Here is a 15,497-nt window from a genome sequence, read left to right as displayed (position 1 = left end):
AATTTTCGCCAAATTTCCGTTTTTTTCACAAATAAACGCAGGTAATATCAAATAAATTTTACCACTATCATGAAGTACAATATGTCTTGAGAAAACAATGTCAGAATCACTGGGATCCGTTGAAGCGTTCCAGAGTTATAACCTCATAAAGGGACAGTGGTCAGGATTGTAAAAATTGGCCCGGTCATTAATGTAACATAGTAACATAGTTAGTAAGGCCGAAAAAAAGACATTTGTCCATCCAGTTCAGCCTATATTCCATCATAATAAATCCCCAGATCTACGTCCTTCTACAGAACCTAATTGTATGATACAATATTGTTCTGCTCCAGGAAGACATCCAGGCCTCTCTTGAACCCCTCGACTGAGTTCGCCATCACCACCTCCTCAGGCAAGCAATTCCAGATTCTCACTGCCCTAACAGTAAAGAATCCTCTTCTATGTTGGTGGAAAAACCTTCTCTCCTCCAGACGCAAAGAATGCCCCCTTGTGCCCGTCACCTTCCTTGGTATAAACAGATCCTCAGCGAGATATTTGTATTGTCCCCTTATATACTTATACATGGTTATTAGATCGCCCCTCAGTCGTCTTTTTTCTAGACTAAATAATCCTAATTTCGCTAATCTATCTGGGTATTGTAGTTCTCCCATCCCCTTTATTAATTTTGTTGCCCTCCTTTGTACTCTCTCTAGTTCCATTATATCCTTCCTGAGCATCGGTGCCCAAAACTGGACACAGTACTCCATGTGCGGTCTAACTAGGGATTTGTACAGAGGCAGTATAATGCTCTCATCATGTGTATCCAGACCTCTTTTAATGCACCCCATGATCCTGTTTGCCTTGGCAGCTGCTGCCTGGCACTGGCTGCTCCAGGTAAGTTTATCATTAACTAGGATCCCCAAGTCCTTCTCCCTGTCAGATTTACCCAGTGGTTTCCCGTTCAGTGTGTAATGGTGATATTGATTCCCTCTTCCCATGTGTATAACCTTACATTTATCATTGTTAAACCTCATCTGCCACCTTTCAGCCCAAGTTTCCAACTTATCCAGATCCATCTGTAGCAGAATACTATCTTCTCTTGTATTAACTGCTTTACATAGTTTTGTATCATCTGCAAATATCGATATTTTACTGTGTAAACCTTCTACCAGATCATTAATGAATATGTTGAAGAGAACAGGTCCCAATACTGACCCCTGCGGTACCCCACTGGTCACAGCGACCCAGTTAGTGTGCAATGTGCAAACCACCCTTGGGGGTAAAGGGGTTAATCACCTACACACATAATGATTACAGCACCTTGTGCAAAGCTAAGGAGATCTTGAAAACACGCATGGTTTGCGGCCCTCGAGGAATGCAGTTTGACACCCCTGATGTAGTCACCGCCGGATCACAACAGGATAGATAATTGTAAAGCAGAAAAGCATTTATATCGTCCCAAAACAAAAAAAGAGCAGGTGAGGCTCTACACACATGTGCACAATAAGTGGAAAAACAGCTGCTTCCTTCTGCTCAGGCAATGTTCCCTAACTCTGAGGACTGGTTTTTCCAGCAGGACAATCCTCCGTGCCACACAGCTCGGTCAATCAAGGTGTGGATGAAGGACCACCACATCACATCCCTGTCATGGCCGCCCAATCTCCAGACCCGAACCCCATTGGAAACCTCTGGAATGTAATCAGGAGGAAGATGGATAGTCACAAGCCATCAAACAAACTTCGGAGACCTGTTGTCAGTAGTTTATGGAATAAAAGAACAATTTACATTTTACTCAAAAATAGAGAACAATCAGACAAACTGAACATTTTGCAATGGTCTCTTCATTTTTGCCAGAGCTGTGTGTAACTTATATGAGGAGTCCGCACGTAATCAGGCACCATGAACGTGGATAGGTGCAGTCAGGGCCCCGGACCCCACACCTCCTAGTAAACAGGTAACGATAACGACATCTGACAGCACTTGTTCTGTGGCCTATCACAACCAATCACAGTGCAGCGTTAATTCCATAGTCTGCTTCGGTGAGACACACGCTCCGGTCTGATTGGTCGCTGTGGGCGGTGCACGCAGTTTACCTGTTAGGGTATGTGCACACGTGAGGATTTTCTAGCAGAAATTTCCTGACAAAAAACGGACATTTCTGCCAGAAATCCACATGCGTTTTTTGCGGCGTTTTTTCCCAATGCATAGAATAGCAGGAAAATCGCGAGAAATCCGCAAACCTTATGAACATGTTGCTTTTTTTTACAGCGGTGCGTTTTTTACGCGGAAAAAAACGCATCATGTGCACAAAAATTGCAGAATGCATTCTAAATGATAGGATGCATATCTATGAGTTTTTATAGCGTTTTTAATTGCGAAAAAACAAGAAAACGCGAAAAAACCTGAACGTGTGCACATACCCTTAGGGTATGTGTCCACGGGCCGTTTTACATCTGGACTAGCTGCGGATTGAACGATGCGTGGAGCCGCAGCGTTCAGATGTTACAGCATAGATTTTATGAAATCCCGTCTCTGAGGGATGTTATTCTGGATTATCTCAATGAGAATAACTGTTTAACTCCATATCAGCATGGGTTTATGAGAAATCGCTCCTGTCAAACCAATCTAATCAGTTTTTATGAAGAGGTAAGCTATAGGCTGGACCACGGTGAGTCATTGGACGTGGTATATCTCGATTTTTCCAAAGCGTTTGATACCGTGCCGCACAAGAGGTTGGTACACAAAATGAGAATGCTTGGTCTGGGGGAAAATGTGTAAATGGGTTAGTAACTGGCTTAGTGATAGAAAGCAGAGGGTGGTTATAAATGGTATAGTCTCTAACTGGGTCGCTGTGACCAGTGGGGTACCGCAGGGGTCAGTATTGGGACCTGTTCTCTTCAACATATTCATTAATGATCTGGTAGAAGGTTTACACAGTAAAATATCGATATTTGCAGATGATACAAAACTATGTAAAGCAGTTAATACAAGAGAAGATAGTATTCTGCTACAGATGGATCTGGATAAGTTGGAAACTTGGGCTGAAAGGTGGCAGATGAGGTTTAACAATGATAAATGTAAGGTTATAAACATGGGAAGAGGGAATCAATGTCACCATTACACACTGAATGGGAAACCACTGGGTAAATCTGACAGGGAGAAGGACTTGGGGATCCTAGTTAATGATAAACTTACCTGGAGCAGCCAGTGCCAGGCAGCAGCTGCCAAGGCAAACAGGATCATGGGGTGCATTAAAAGAGGTCTGGATACACATGATGAGAGCATTATACTGCCTCTGTACAAATCCCTAGTTAGACCGCACATGGAGTACTGTGTCCAGTTTTGGGCACCGGTGCTCAGGAAGGATATAATGGAACTAGAGAGAGTACAAAGGAGGGCAACAAAATTAATAAAGGGGATGGGAGAACTACAATACCCAGATAGATTAGCGAAATTAGGATTATTTAGTCTAGAAAAAAGACGACTGAGGGGCGATCTAATAACCATGTATAAGTATATAAGGGGACAATACAAATATCTCGCTGAGGATCTGTTTATACCAAGGAAGGTGACGGGCACAAGGGGGCATTCTTTGCGTCTGGAGGAGAGAAGGTTTTTCCACCAACATAGAAGAGGATTCTTTACTGTTAGGGCAGTGAGAATCTGGAATTGCTTGCCTGAGGAGGTGGTGATGGCGAACTCAGTCGAGGGGTTCAAGAGAGGCCTGGATGTCTTCCTGGAGCAGAACAATATTGTATCATACAATTATTAGGTTCTGTAGAAGGACGTAGATCTGGGTATTTATTATGATGGAATATAGGCTGAACTGGATGGACAAATGTCTTTTTTCGGCCTTACTAACTATGTTACTATGTCTCCACTATGCGTGTAAACATGTATCCGGCGGCCCTGCGATTCCGGACAAGCGGCGCGTCTTTTTAGAACGCAGCATGTCCGCAAGGTAAAACACAGGGTCCTATGTATAGAATGCGGTGATTCCGGATGTGTGCAATGAACACATCCGTCATCATGGCGTCTCCAAAAGGGGGCAGAGCGAGTTTTCCGATCCGTCCATCCTGAACGTGGACACGTACCCTTAGACAACACTGATAGTTGAATTTTCAGTCATCGTGTTGTCATAAGGGAATAACGGGAAACTGGTGAAGTGGAATGTTGTGCGTCCACTCGACTGGTGCTATCCTGCCTGCGGGAGCAAACAACTGGCCGCCCATTAACCCCTGCAGCACTGACGGAGCCGTTCCACCGAGGGACGCCAAACGATGAGGATGGAGGGGGCTTACTAGTCAGTGACCTCCTCCTCTCAGCATATGAGGGGTTAAGAACATAAGTCATGAGCATACAGTGGGGCTGGTGTGGAACTACAGCTCCCAGCATACATAATCTGTGCAGCTTCGGGGACTCCAGGATCAGGTAGGATTTTCTTCAGTTTCTCTCTGGAGATCAGCGGCTTCTCCGGGGTGTGATGGACGCTTCTCCCCACTAGTGAAGGGTCGGGGCGACACGTATGCAAGATGCGCTATATGTACCTGCAGAGGCTCCTCCTCCAGGCCCCGCCCCTGTGCGCTGCAGGTGGCGGACAATCCTCCATCATTCCTGAGGTTCAGCTTGGATTCTTATAGAGAAGACAACGGTAGTTTCTGGCACAACTGACTTGATTTATTAAATTAGAATTTTTGACCAAGTCGGTTGTTGCGGAGACTGTTGTCTTCATCCATGCTCCCCACGTGATCAATGCCACCTCCCACCATCTCACCGCCATTTCCTGCATTACCTCCCCACTTCTTGTGCCACCTCGCCACTTCTTGTGCTACCTCCCCTCGTTCTCACCGTCACTTCTTGTGCTACCTCCCATCATCCTCACTGCTACTTCTTTGCCACCTCCCCTCATCCTCACTGCCACTTCTTGTGCTACCTCCCCTCATCCTTACCGCCACTTCCTGCACCACCTCCTCATCCTCACTGCCACTTCTTGTGCTACCTCCCATCATCCTCACCGCCACTTCCTGCACCACCTCATCCTCACCGCCACTTCTTGTGCTACCTCCCATCATCCTCACCGCCACTTCCTGCACCACCTCATCCTCACCGCCACTTCTTGTGCTATCTCCCCTCATCCTTACCGCCACTTCCTGCACCACCTCCTCATCCTCACTGCCACTTCTTGTGCTACCTCCCATCATCCTCACCGCCACTTCCTGCACCACCTCATCCTCACCGCCACTTCTTGTGCTACCTCCCATCATCCTCACCGCCACTTCCTGCACCACCTCCCCTCATCCTCACTTCTTGTGCTACCTCCCCTCATCCTCACCGCCACTTCTTGTGCTACCTCCCCTCATCCTCACTTCTTGTGCTACCTCCCCTCATCCTTACCGCCACTTCTTGTGCTACCTCCCCTCATCCTCACCGCCACTTCCTGTACCACTTCCCCTCATCCTCACTGCCACTGTTGCGCCACCTCTCCTCATCCTCACTGCCACTGTTGCGCCACCGCCCCTCATCCTCACTGCCACTGTTGCGCCACCTCCCCTCATCCTCACTGCCACTTCCCCTCATCCTCACTGCCACTGTTGCGCCACCTCCCCTCATCCTCACTGCCACTGTTGCGCCACCTCCCCTCATCCTCACTGCCACTGTTGCGCCACCTCATCCTCACCGCCAATTCTTGCACCACCTCCCCTCGTCCTCACTGCCACTGTTGCGCCACCTCCTCTCATCCTCACCGCCACTTCTTGCACCACCTCCCCTCGTCCTCACTGCCACTGTTGAGCCACCTCTGCTTGTCCTCACTGCCATTTCTTGCGCCACCTCCCCTCCTCATCCCCACTTCTTGCACCATCTCATCCTCACTTCTTGCGCCACCTCCCTCTTCCTCACCACCACTTTTGTGCCACCTCCCCCTCAATGCCACTTCTTGCACCACCTCCCCCTCATTGCCACCTCCGCTTGTCCTCACTTCCACTTTTTGTGCCACCTCCCCCTCTTCCTCACCGCCACTTTTTGCACCACCTCCCCCTTCCTCAGCACCACTTCTTGCGCCACCTCCCCTCGTCCCCCTGCCACTTCTTGTCTTGGATTCTAATATTGCTGCTCGTTAGGCAATGTTCACACACGTGGTTTGTAATGAGAATTTTGGAGCAGATTCACCACCAAACATGATAGAAGCTGTGACGCCCGGCTCCGAGCATTATTCATGGGAACGAGGAAATGCTCCCCTTGTGTTAGGGGAATCCGCACATTAATACTTTGGTGCATTTTCTGCCCCTGATTTTTGCAGTAGAATTGCACCAAACTGCTCCCTCAGCTGCACCCCATATTAGACGGATATTGCAGCTCTCTGCAGACGCCATTCTCCTTCATACGTGCACTCAGACTGCAACCAATCTGTACAACCAGAGCTGCAGTGTAAAGTACGAGGGAAAGATGAGGAGCTTGAGGCCCTGAAAAGAAGGAAAGTGGGGGACTTAGATTTGCTCAGACTCCCACAGACACTGCAGCTGACCGAGAGTCACTGACCAAAGAAAATAAAAAACGTGATAAGTAGCGGTTGGGGAACAGTGGAGGGCAGGGATGTCTGGACTTTTACATCATCGCAGATTCTGGTAATTGCAGGACAGGTCTGGTCAGATGAAAGCGCAGCTCTGTGACTGACCACAGGGTGGCAGCAGCACGCCAGTTCACTATGTGACAGCTCAGCAGCCCAGGCCCATCTGCAGCCGATCAGCGCCATCTTGTGGTCACACACAGAACTGACTCTAAACACCTGACCTCTCCATTAGGCTACTTTTACACTTGCTGTGTTTTTTGCGGGTTGTATTGCCGCAATTTTCAAAACTCTTGCGGATCGCCGTTTTTCTGGTTTCGAATACTAGGGAAAAAGTATTGAAACAAAAAAATGGTGCTCCGCAAAAACAATCTTCCATTATTTTTGCGGCCCATTGATTTTCGTGTCTGTAAGCCATGAAAAATATTGAGCAGACTCGATATTTTTTCACGGCTGTAAATACGGCCCTCACGGCAATGCAGCGCTCCAATGAATTTTTGCGGCCCCATAGAAATCTATTAGGGCTGCAACAACACGGCAACTGTAAAAGAAACCTTACGATTATGGAAGCCGCGGGATCTTCAAGAATTAATTTCTGCATTTATCAAATTTGGCACAAAATTATTATATGGCTCCGACCGGACTGCTACAATGTAACCAATAAAATACCAAGTATCAAACAATTCTGAGAAATTCTATAGGAATGGACGGTCGGTCAGTGGCGGCAGCACATGGTGGGGTCCTCGCGTGCCCCCACATCCCATCCTCTCCGGTCAGACACCTCAGTCGGGATCAACTGCACAACCTTGTATATCATAATCTCTGCAATGAGGGGCCCCGCTGCCAACCAGGGCGAGTCTGCACCTTCTGGGGGGCCGCCCCATCAATCCGCTCTTTATTTCATCATTATTTTATGACTGCAGCAGCGACGCCGTCTGTCCCGAGCGAAGAATGTGGAGACCGAGCGAGAGAGAAACTCAGAAAACACAAGAGCAAAAGATTAAACTTTATGTTTCCTTCAATCGAGAAATTCTTTATAAAATCATCTGTAATTCATTAAATACAAAAGCAAAAAAGACGGAGGCACGAGGCACCAGACGCCTCACAGACCATAAATGGCACGGGGGTACAATGAGGCACGAGGCACCAGGACACCTCAGAGCGTATAAGGCACGGGGGTACAATGAGGCACGGGGGTACAATGAGGCATGGGACACCTCAGAGTGTATAAGGCACGGGGGTACAATGAGGCACGGACACCTCAGTGTATAAGGCACGGGGGTACAATGAGGCATGAGGCACCTGATGCCTCAGTGTATAAGGCAAGTGGGTACAATGAGGCACGAGGCACCTGACGCCTCACAGACCATACATGGCACGGGGGTACAATGAGGCACCAGGCACCTGAAGCCTCAGAGCGTGTAAGGCACGGGGGTACAATGAGGCACCTGACGCCTCAGAGCATATAAGGCACGGGGGTACAATGAGGCACGAGGCACCTGATGCCTCAGACCATACATGGCACGGGGGTACAATGAGGCACGGGACACCTAAGAGTGTATAAGGCACGGGGGTACAATGAGGCACCTGACACCTCACAGATCATACATGGCATGGGGGTACAATGAGGCACGAGGCACCTGACGCCTCAGTATATAAGGCAAGTGGGTACAATGAGGCACCTGACGCCTCACAGACCATACATGGCACGGGGGTACAATGAGGCACCGGGACACCTCAGAGTGTATAAGGCACGGGGGTACAATGAGGCACCTGACGCCTCAGAGCGTATAAGGCACGTGGGTACTGTTCTGCCCACCCTGAGTGAGGCACGAGGTGCTCAGTAACATCCTGGTAGCGTCACAGGTGCCAGCATCTTATACATGGCATTAGCGGTGCCTGTTGGGAGGCTGACCGCCATCACCGTGATTGAGGCTTACAATGCACCAACCTCGCACCTCAATGATATCACCAGCACCTGGCACAACGGGCAGCACCTGGCACGCTTCAGTGTAATTGTCTGACATGATGGAGGCGCGAGGCACGGGAGGAACACTCAGCATTTGGTATACAGCTTCTATCCACCCTGATAATAGGCGTCATTGACAGGACGGAGGCGCGAGGCACCGCACCGAGGCACCGCACCCTGCATCGTCTCATCCAGTAAACAGATTATATGTGCAGTTAATAAAGGGACGGCGGCTCTGACAGTTCATATTTGTTATGTGCACACGGAGGCGCGAGGCACCGGAGATCTGTCAGCGCTCGGTATGTGGCTTCAGGCAGGACACCAGCAGACAGGAGGGAATGCTGGGAAACTGGTGGAGCAGAATGTTGTGCAGCCAGTGAGCTCCTGCCCCAAAACAGGACCGACGGGCTGCTCATTAACCCCTGCAGTACTGGAACTGCGCCCCTGAGAGAAACACCAGACAACGGAGGGACACCGGGGGATATGGCGGCATTAGTCTGTGCCCCCCTCCCAGCAAACAATAGTCATCAGCCAGCACTGCTCTGTGGAACTACATCTCCCAGCATGTCCTGACCGCTGCAGCCCAGTGGTGCTGTAGATGATTGTACTCCACGTAGGAAAATGGAAAAGTCAAGAAAATAATTTATGTTTAACAAATTTACTTCTTTTCCCGGAAGAACCAAGATGGCAGCTCCGGGCATCGTCATAACAAGCAGCGATTCCCCTGGTGTCAGCGGCAGTAATCCCTGAGTGTGGAGAGCGGTGGTCATCGTCAGCACATTCAGAGCTGGGCATAGGACTGGCACAGTGTGTGGTCCCGGATGTCCCCCCAGCCGCCGTTCTTCATGGCCGGGGGGTTGCGCACTTCTTGCTGCCGGCTGGCTACCGTCATGGTCTTTGGGAAGAGTTGGCCGCTCAGTTCCCGCACTTTTGCCCGCAGAGACTGGGAGGCGGCGTCGATATTGGAGCAGGGCCCGGAGCGCCCGCACAGGCCGCCGTCCTCAGCCTTGGCGGGCAGCGTCAGCACTCGCGGCAGGCGGGCAGACAGCACCTTGAGCGGGTGTGCCAGGCAGGCGGCAGAGACGTGCTGTAAGCTCCAGTCCCAGTTGTAGTCATCGTAGGTGCAGAACTCCGCCAGGCAGCCCATCAGCTGGTAGTACGTCTCTCGTGGCACGGTGATGGCGGCGCTGTGCCGCGAGGCCACAAAGCTGCTCAGCTCCATCTGCTCCGGGGTGGGCTCCGGGACACTGATGCCCCCCAGGCTCAGCATGTGGCAGCCTTCCTCCCGGCATTGCTTCTGCATGAGCCGCAGGACGTGCAGCCAGTCCGGGAGCAGGTAGTCGCCCTCCTCTAGGAACAGGACGTGCTCACTGTGCCCGCTCAGCTCCCGCACCCGCTCCCAGGAGAAGTGCAGCTTCCACCACCAGTGGTGCTTGTCTTGGGTGAAGGCGGCCTCCCGGTAGTGCCCGTGGCTGTCGGGGTACTCCGCGTTGGTGCAGCCCTTCAGCAGGGCAGACTCTTTGGGCAGATCCCGCGGGCAGTCGGATGGGTCACTGCCAGGAAACTCATTCGGGTAGAAGCTCAGACTGTACGGGAAGTAGAGAGGCAGCACCCGGCAAAAGTCTATGGACCTCATGGCTTCGGTGGCCTCTGGGCTCGGCTGCTCCATGCTCAGCACCAGCAGGAGGCGGCCGGTGGCACCGGGCCCAGCGCTCCGCAGAGACTCGGCCAGTAACCGCAGCCTGGACCCACTGCCCGGCCCCCCGCGGACCTGCACCACCACCACCAGCTCCGGCCGACCAGGAAACAGTTCTGCGTTGAGGACCGGCTGGCGCAGGTTGTTACGGTATGCTGCCAGTCTCATCTGTAGCGGGGCGCCCAGCGGGGGCCGGAAACCAGAGGGGTCTCTCCTCTCACCGGACAGTGGCTCTGTGGGGGGAGCGTCGTCCAGACGGGAGGACGTGAGCAGCAGCCAGGTGCCGAATGCCATCCCCAGGAGCAGCAGCAGGGCGGCGATCTTCTTCTTGTGCAGTGTCAGCCGCATGGCAAGAAATGGGCACCGACGGGACTGAGAGCTCTGCTAACAAGGCGCCCCTGCCTCAGCCGAGCCGTATCCCCTGCACTGTGCCAGCAGCCCCCAATATACACCCCCTGTATATCCACTGCCCCAATATACACCCCCTGTATATCCACTGCCCCAATATACACCCCCTGTATGTCCACAGCCCCCAATATACACCCCCTGTATGTCCACAGCCCCCAATATACACCCCCTATATATCCACAGCCCCCAATATACACCCCCTATATATCCACAGCCCCCAATATACACCCCCTGTATATCCACAGCCCCCAATATACACCCCCTATATATCCACAGCCCCCAATATACACCCCCTGTATATCCACAGCCCCCAATATACACCCCCTGTATATCCACAGCCCCCAATATACACCCCCTGTATATCCACAGCCCCCAATATACACCCCCTGTATATCCACAGCCCCCAATATACACCCCCTGTATATCCACAGCCCCCAATATACACCCCCTATATATCCACAGCCCCCAATATACACCCCCTGTATATCCACAGCCCCCAATATACACCCCCTATATATCCACTGCCCCAATATACACCCCCTGTAGATCCACAGCCCCCAATATACACCCCCTGTCCCTGTATATACAGCCCTGTACCCCACTATATACCCACAGCACCAATATACACCCTGCGTATATACACAGTGCCAGCAGCCCCCAATATACACCCCTGTCCCTATATATACAGCCCTGTACCCCACTATACACCCTGCCAGCAGCCCCCGCTATATACCTAGACCCAAAATACAACCTCTGTATACTACACCGTGCCAGCAGCCCCCAGTATACACCCCTGTACCCCACAGCCCAAACTCTACACTCCTTGTACAGCGCTGGATAACCACCGCCCCCGCTATAGACCCCTGTACCAGAAGCCCCCGCTATATACCGCTGTACCCCACTATACACTCCGCTCAGTCGCTGTCCCTTCCTGCCCCGGTGACTCCGCCCCTCCCGGGCCCCGCAGCCCCTCAGTCTCCGCCGCCCGCGGCTCCTCCGTCCTCCAGGTACCGAACACCTGAACTGACTGCTCGGACTTTACCCGTCCACGGGCTGCGTGACGTCACGCCCTGACCACCAATCACACAGCACTGACGACGCACTGAGCGGCTGGACCGCCCACAGGGGAATAACCAGCACAAACTTTCCGCCAATGAGGAGCGGGGTGAATGCCGGGTCGGCCATGTTTAGTAAGGGCAGAGCTGCCAGTACATCAGCCAGTTCCTTGTTAAACGTCAGAGCATAAGGAGTTAATAGAGGGGGGTCGCGGCCATCGGGGGTCTGACATTCTGGGGGCACCAGCACTGGATGTGAGTAACAGAAGTACAAGGCCGCGTGCACACGGTCCGGATCCGGTCAGTAGTTCTCGCCAGCAGTGGCTGAGAATACAGAAGTGGTGACGAGTTAGTTCTTAGTTTTGGCTACAAATACTGATGCAAAATCCGGAATGTGTGAACGTTGCCCGAGACGCGGCCGCCACAGACTTTGTGCAAACACCAAGTTTCTGCAGTTTTTCTCCTTTTCTTGTCACAGAACAGTAAATAAGTCGCAGTGACTTCCTGTCTGTGATGGCGGAGTGCTGACCCCTGATCGGCAGCAGCGGTGCGTCCAGCAGTCTGCGACCAAACACGCTGTGAGCGGCCGGCGGGTCACACAGCGACGATGGCTCTGTGATCTGCTGCCTCGCGGGACGGACGACCACACGCGGGACGGACGACCACTCGCGGGACGGACGGCCACACGCGGGACGGACGGCCACTCGCGGGACGGACGGCCACTCGCGGGACGGACGGCCACACGCGGGACGGACGACCACACGCGGGACGGACGACCACACGCGGGACGGACGACCACTCGCGGGACGGACGACCACTCGCGGGACGGACGACCACTCGCGGGACGGACGACCACTCGCGGGACGGACGACCACTCGCGGGACGGACGACCACACGCGGGACGGACGACCACACGCGGGACGGACGACCACACGCGGGACGGACGACCACTCGCGGGACGGACGACCACACGCGGGACGGACGACCACTCGCGGGACGGACGACCACTCGCGGGACGGACGACCACACGCGGGACGGACGACCACTCGCGGGACGGACGACCACTCGCGGGACGGACGACCACTCGCGGGACGGACGACCACTCGCGGGACGGACGACCACACGCGGGACGGACGACCACTCGCGGGACGGACGACCACTCGCGGGACGGACGACCACTCGCGGGACGGACGACCACTCGCGGGACGGACGACCACTCGCGGGATGGATGACACTCGCGGGACGGTCGCCGTTCTGCATCTCACATTGAAGTCTAAAGCAAACGAGTCACCTGTGACCGGTGAGAAAAATCCAACACATTGGTAGCAGGAGGTCGCAACGACACCATAGGGAACCATCCGATGTGACCGGCGAATCAGAGTAACCTAACGGAGGACAGCAGCGCAGCGCCTACGTAACAGGAGGATGACCGATAATGCGGAAAAAAGGGCAGCACCATAGTGCGCAAAGCCTTCATAAAGTGAGCCCCATATAATGCTCCATACACTATAATGAGCCCCATATAATGCTCCATACACTATAATGAGCCCCATATAATGCTCCATACAATATAATGATCCCCAAATAATGCTCCATACAATATAATGGGTCTCATATAATGCTCCATACAGTATAATGGCCCCATATCAATGCTCCATACAATATAATGGGTCTCATATAATGCTCCATACAGCATAGTGAGCCCCATTTAATGCTCCATACAATATAATGAGCCCCATATAATGCTCCATACACTATAATGAGCCCCATATATTGCTCCATACAATATAATGATCCCCAAATAATGCTCCATACAGCATAATGTGCCCCGTATAATGCTCCATCCAGTATAATGAGCCCCATATAATGCTCCATACAGTATTATGGGCCCCATATAATGCTCCATACAATATAATGGGTCTCATATATTGCTCCATACAGTACAATGTACCCCATGTATTGCTCCATACAGAATAATGAGCCCCATATATTGCTCCATACAGAATGGGCCCCATATATTGCTTCAAACATAAATATGAAATACTCACCTCTCCTCGCTGGCCGGAGGTCTGGACTCCTCAGCATCGACCTTTCATCTCCCTGCAGTGACTGTTCAGAGCAGAGCGCGTTATAGTGACGTCATTGCGCCCTCCGACCTGAAACGTCACAGAGTCAGAAGATGTAGAAGAACGGGGAGAGGTATCGCAAGTACTTGGTCCCTGAGCAAGTGGGCAGGGGGGGGGGCATAGCGCGTCGGTGTCCCCGACAGTGAGTGGGCCCTCCCCCACCTGGAACTTGCCCGGGTGTCGACACCGGCCCTGCCTGCAAGTCACCAGAACTACTACCCTCATCACTGCCACAACCACCATCATTAGAGGAGCAACACATTGCTCCGGAGCTGCCACCCCGGGGCGGACATGATTGGTGCAACCTGTGCGGCCACACAGGGGCCCAAGAGGTAAAGGGCCCCATTTCGACCTCCAAAGCGGGTGCAATTTTGCATTTTTAGGAGCTCTTGGGCCGCCGAGGGCCCACTGATTGTTCTTGCACAGGAGCCCTTCTTTGTGTCCGCCAGACCTACAGCCCTGACCGTCATCACCATCATCCTCATCATCAGGTTTGGAGCGGACCGGACATGAAGCGCTGAGCAGCTGTGACACATCCTCTGTAATGATGGGAGTGATAGGCAATTAGAGTGTCGGCTCCTGTGTGACGGCGGACGCTGAGGATAATGACATTTTATATCCAACTGGACCAGAAGTCTCCAAATCCTGGAAACTGGACTCCGCCATGTGAACAAGACCCAATGATCGGTGTCTTCAGAGGTTGTCGCCCAGCTTTCATGGTGCCCTGAACGGAACCTCTGTCTGCGCGTTTAGCAACATGTCCTCTCGGCCGCTTCTGGAGATCCAGGGGCTGCAGCGAGTCTTACAGGCAATGCTCCTTGGGAGAAATATGTAAATGAGCTGCAGCAACTTCTTCTGGGCCGGAGCTCATTAGCATCTTCATCTTATACTCGCCCAGAACTGAGCATCATAGGCTGAGAATGTGGGGGCAGCGCCGGCCCCCGATCTCCATGTCTCACCCCTCCCCAATAAATGGCCCCAGCCCGACACTAGGGGAAGGTGTCACCCTGGGTCATTACACGTCTATGTGCCGTCACCTCATTTATAAGCCTATAAAGAGCGGGGTGTGAGCAGGAGGCGGCTGCGAGACACAATGCAGGACCGATGCCGGAATATCAGGGGGCACAGGCAGCTTCATAGGACGATCATCACAGCGCATCACCACAACGCAGCCGAGCTGTAATACCGGGCAAGACCATGGCCGCAGTGGCGCCATTTCTGAAACAATACACCGTGTTATTCTAAGCACCACTAATTGCTTTACGAGACCTGATATGTGAAGAACTGCACAGCTCTGTGCATTACATTAAAGGGATGCCGCCACTTCTGTATCGGGGGATGGGCAGCGCAGATGACAAAGCGTTTGCACGTTACCTGCCGGCCTGTACACACCCGATGGCTCGCCTGCACGTTACCTGCCGGCCTGTACACACCCGATGGCTCGCCTGCACGTTACCTGCCGGCCTGTACACACCCGATGGCTCGCCTGCACGTTACCTGCCGGCCTGTACACACCCGATGGCTCGCCTGCACGTTACCTGCCGGCCTGTACACACCCGATGGCTCGCCTGCACGTTACCTGCCGACAGTGTGTTTCCTGTCAGATACGTGCAGACATGACGTCATCAGGATGATGAGCGGAGGACAGGCTGCGGGATGGCGTGAGCGGAGGACAGGCTGCAGGATGATGAGCGGAGGA

The 15,497-nt window shown here is 52.7% G+C and overlaps 1 protein-coding gene across 1 annotated transcript; it reads right to left on the bottom strand.

Moving 5' to 3' along the window:
* Positions 1 to 7,538: 7,538 nt before the first annotated feature.
* Positions 7,539 to 10,754, bottom strand: LOC138681061 (alpha-1,6-mannosyl-glycoprotein 2-beta-N-acetylglucosaminyltransferase-like). The gene is made up of 2 exons (XM_069768282.1): positions 7,762 to 10,754; positions 7,539 to 7,699 (listed from the first exon to the last, which is right to left on the bottom strand). Exon 1 carries the CDS (start codon positions 10,555 to 10,557, stop codon positions 9,295 to 9,297), a length of 1,263 nt encoding a protein of 420 aa, XP_069624383.1. The 5' UTR covers positions 10,558 to 10,754; the 3' UTR covers positions 7,539 to 7,699; positions 7,762 to 9,294.
* Between the last annotated feature and the right edge of the window lie 4,743 nt (positions 10,755 to 15,497).

Source organism: Ranitomeya imitator, chromosome 5, assembly GCF_032444005.1.
Source record: "Ranitomeya imitator isolate aRanImi1 chromosome 5, aRanImi1.pri, whole genome shotgun sequence".
NCBI lineage: Eukaryota > Metazoa > Chordata > Amphibia > Anura > Dendrobatidae > Ranitomeya > Ranitomeya imitator.
The sequence above is the reverse complement of the archived record's forward strand: the minus strand, read 5'-3'. Positions and strand labels throughout refer to the sequence as shown.

Excerpts from the sequence above, each read along its gene's own strand:
- LOC138681061 (XM_069768282.1), bottom strand. The coding sequence starts at position 10,557 with ATGCGGCTGACACTGCACAAGAAGAAGATCGCCGCCCTGCTGCTGCTC.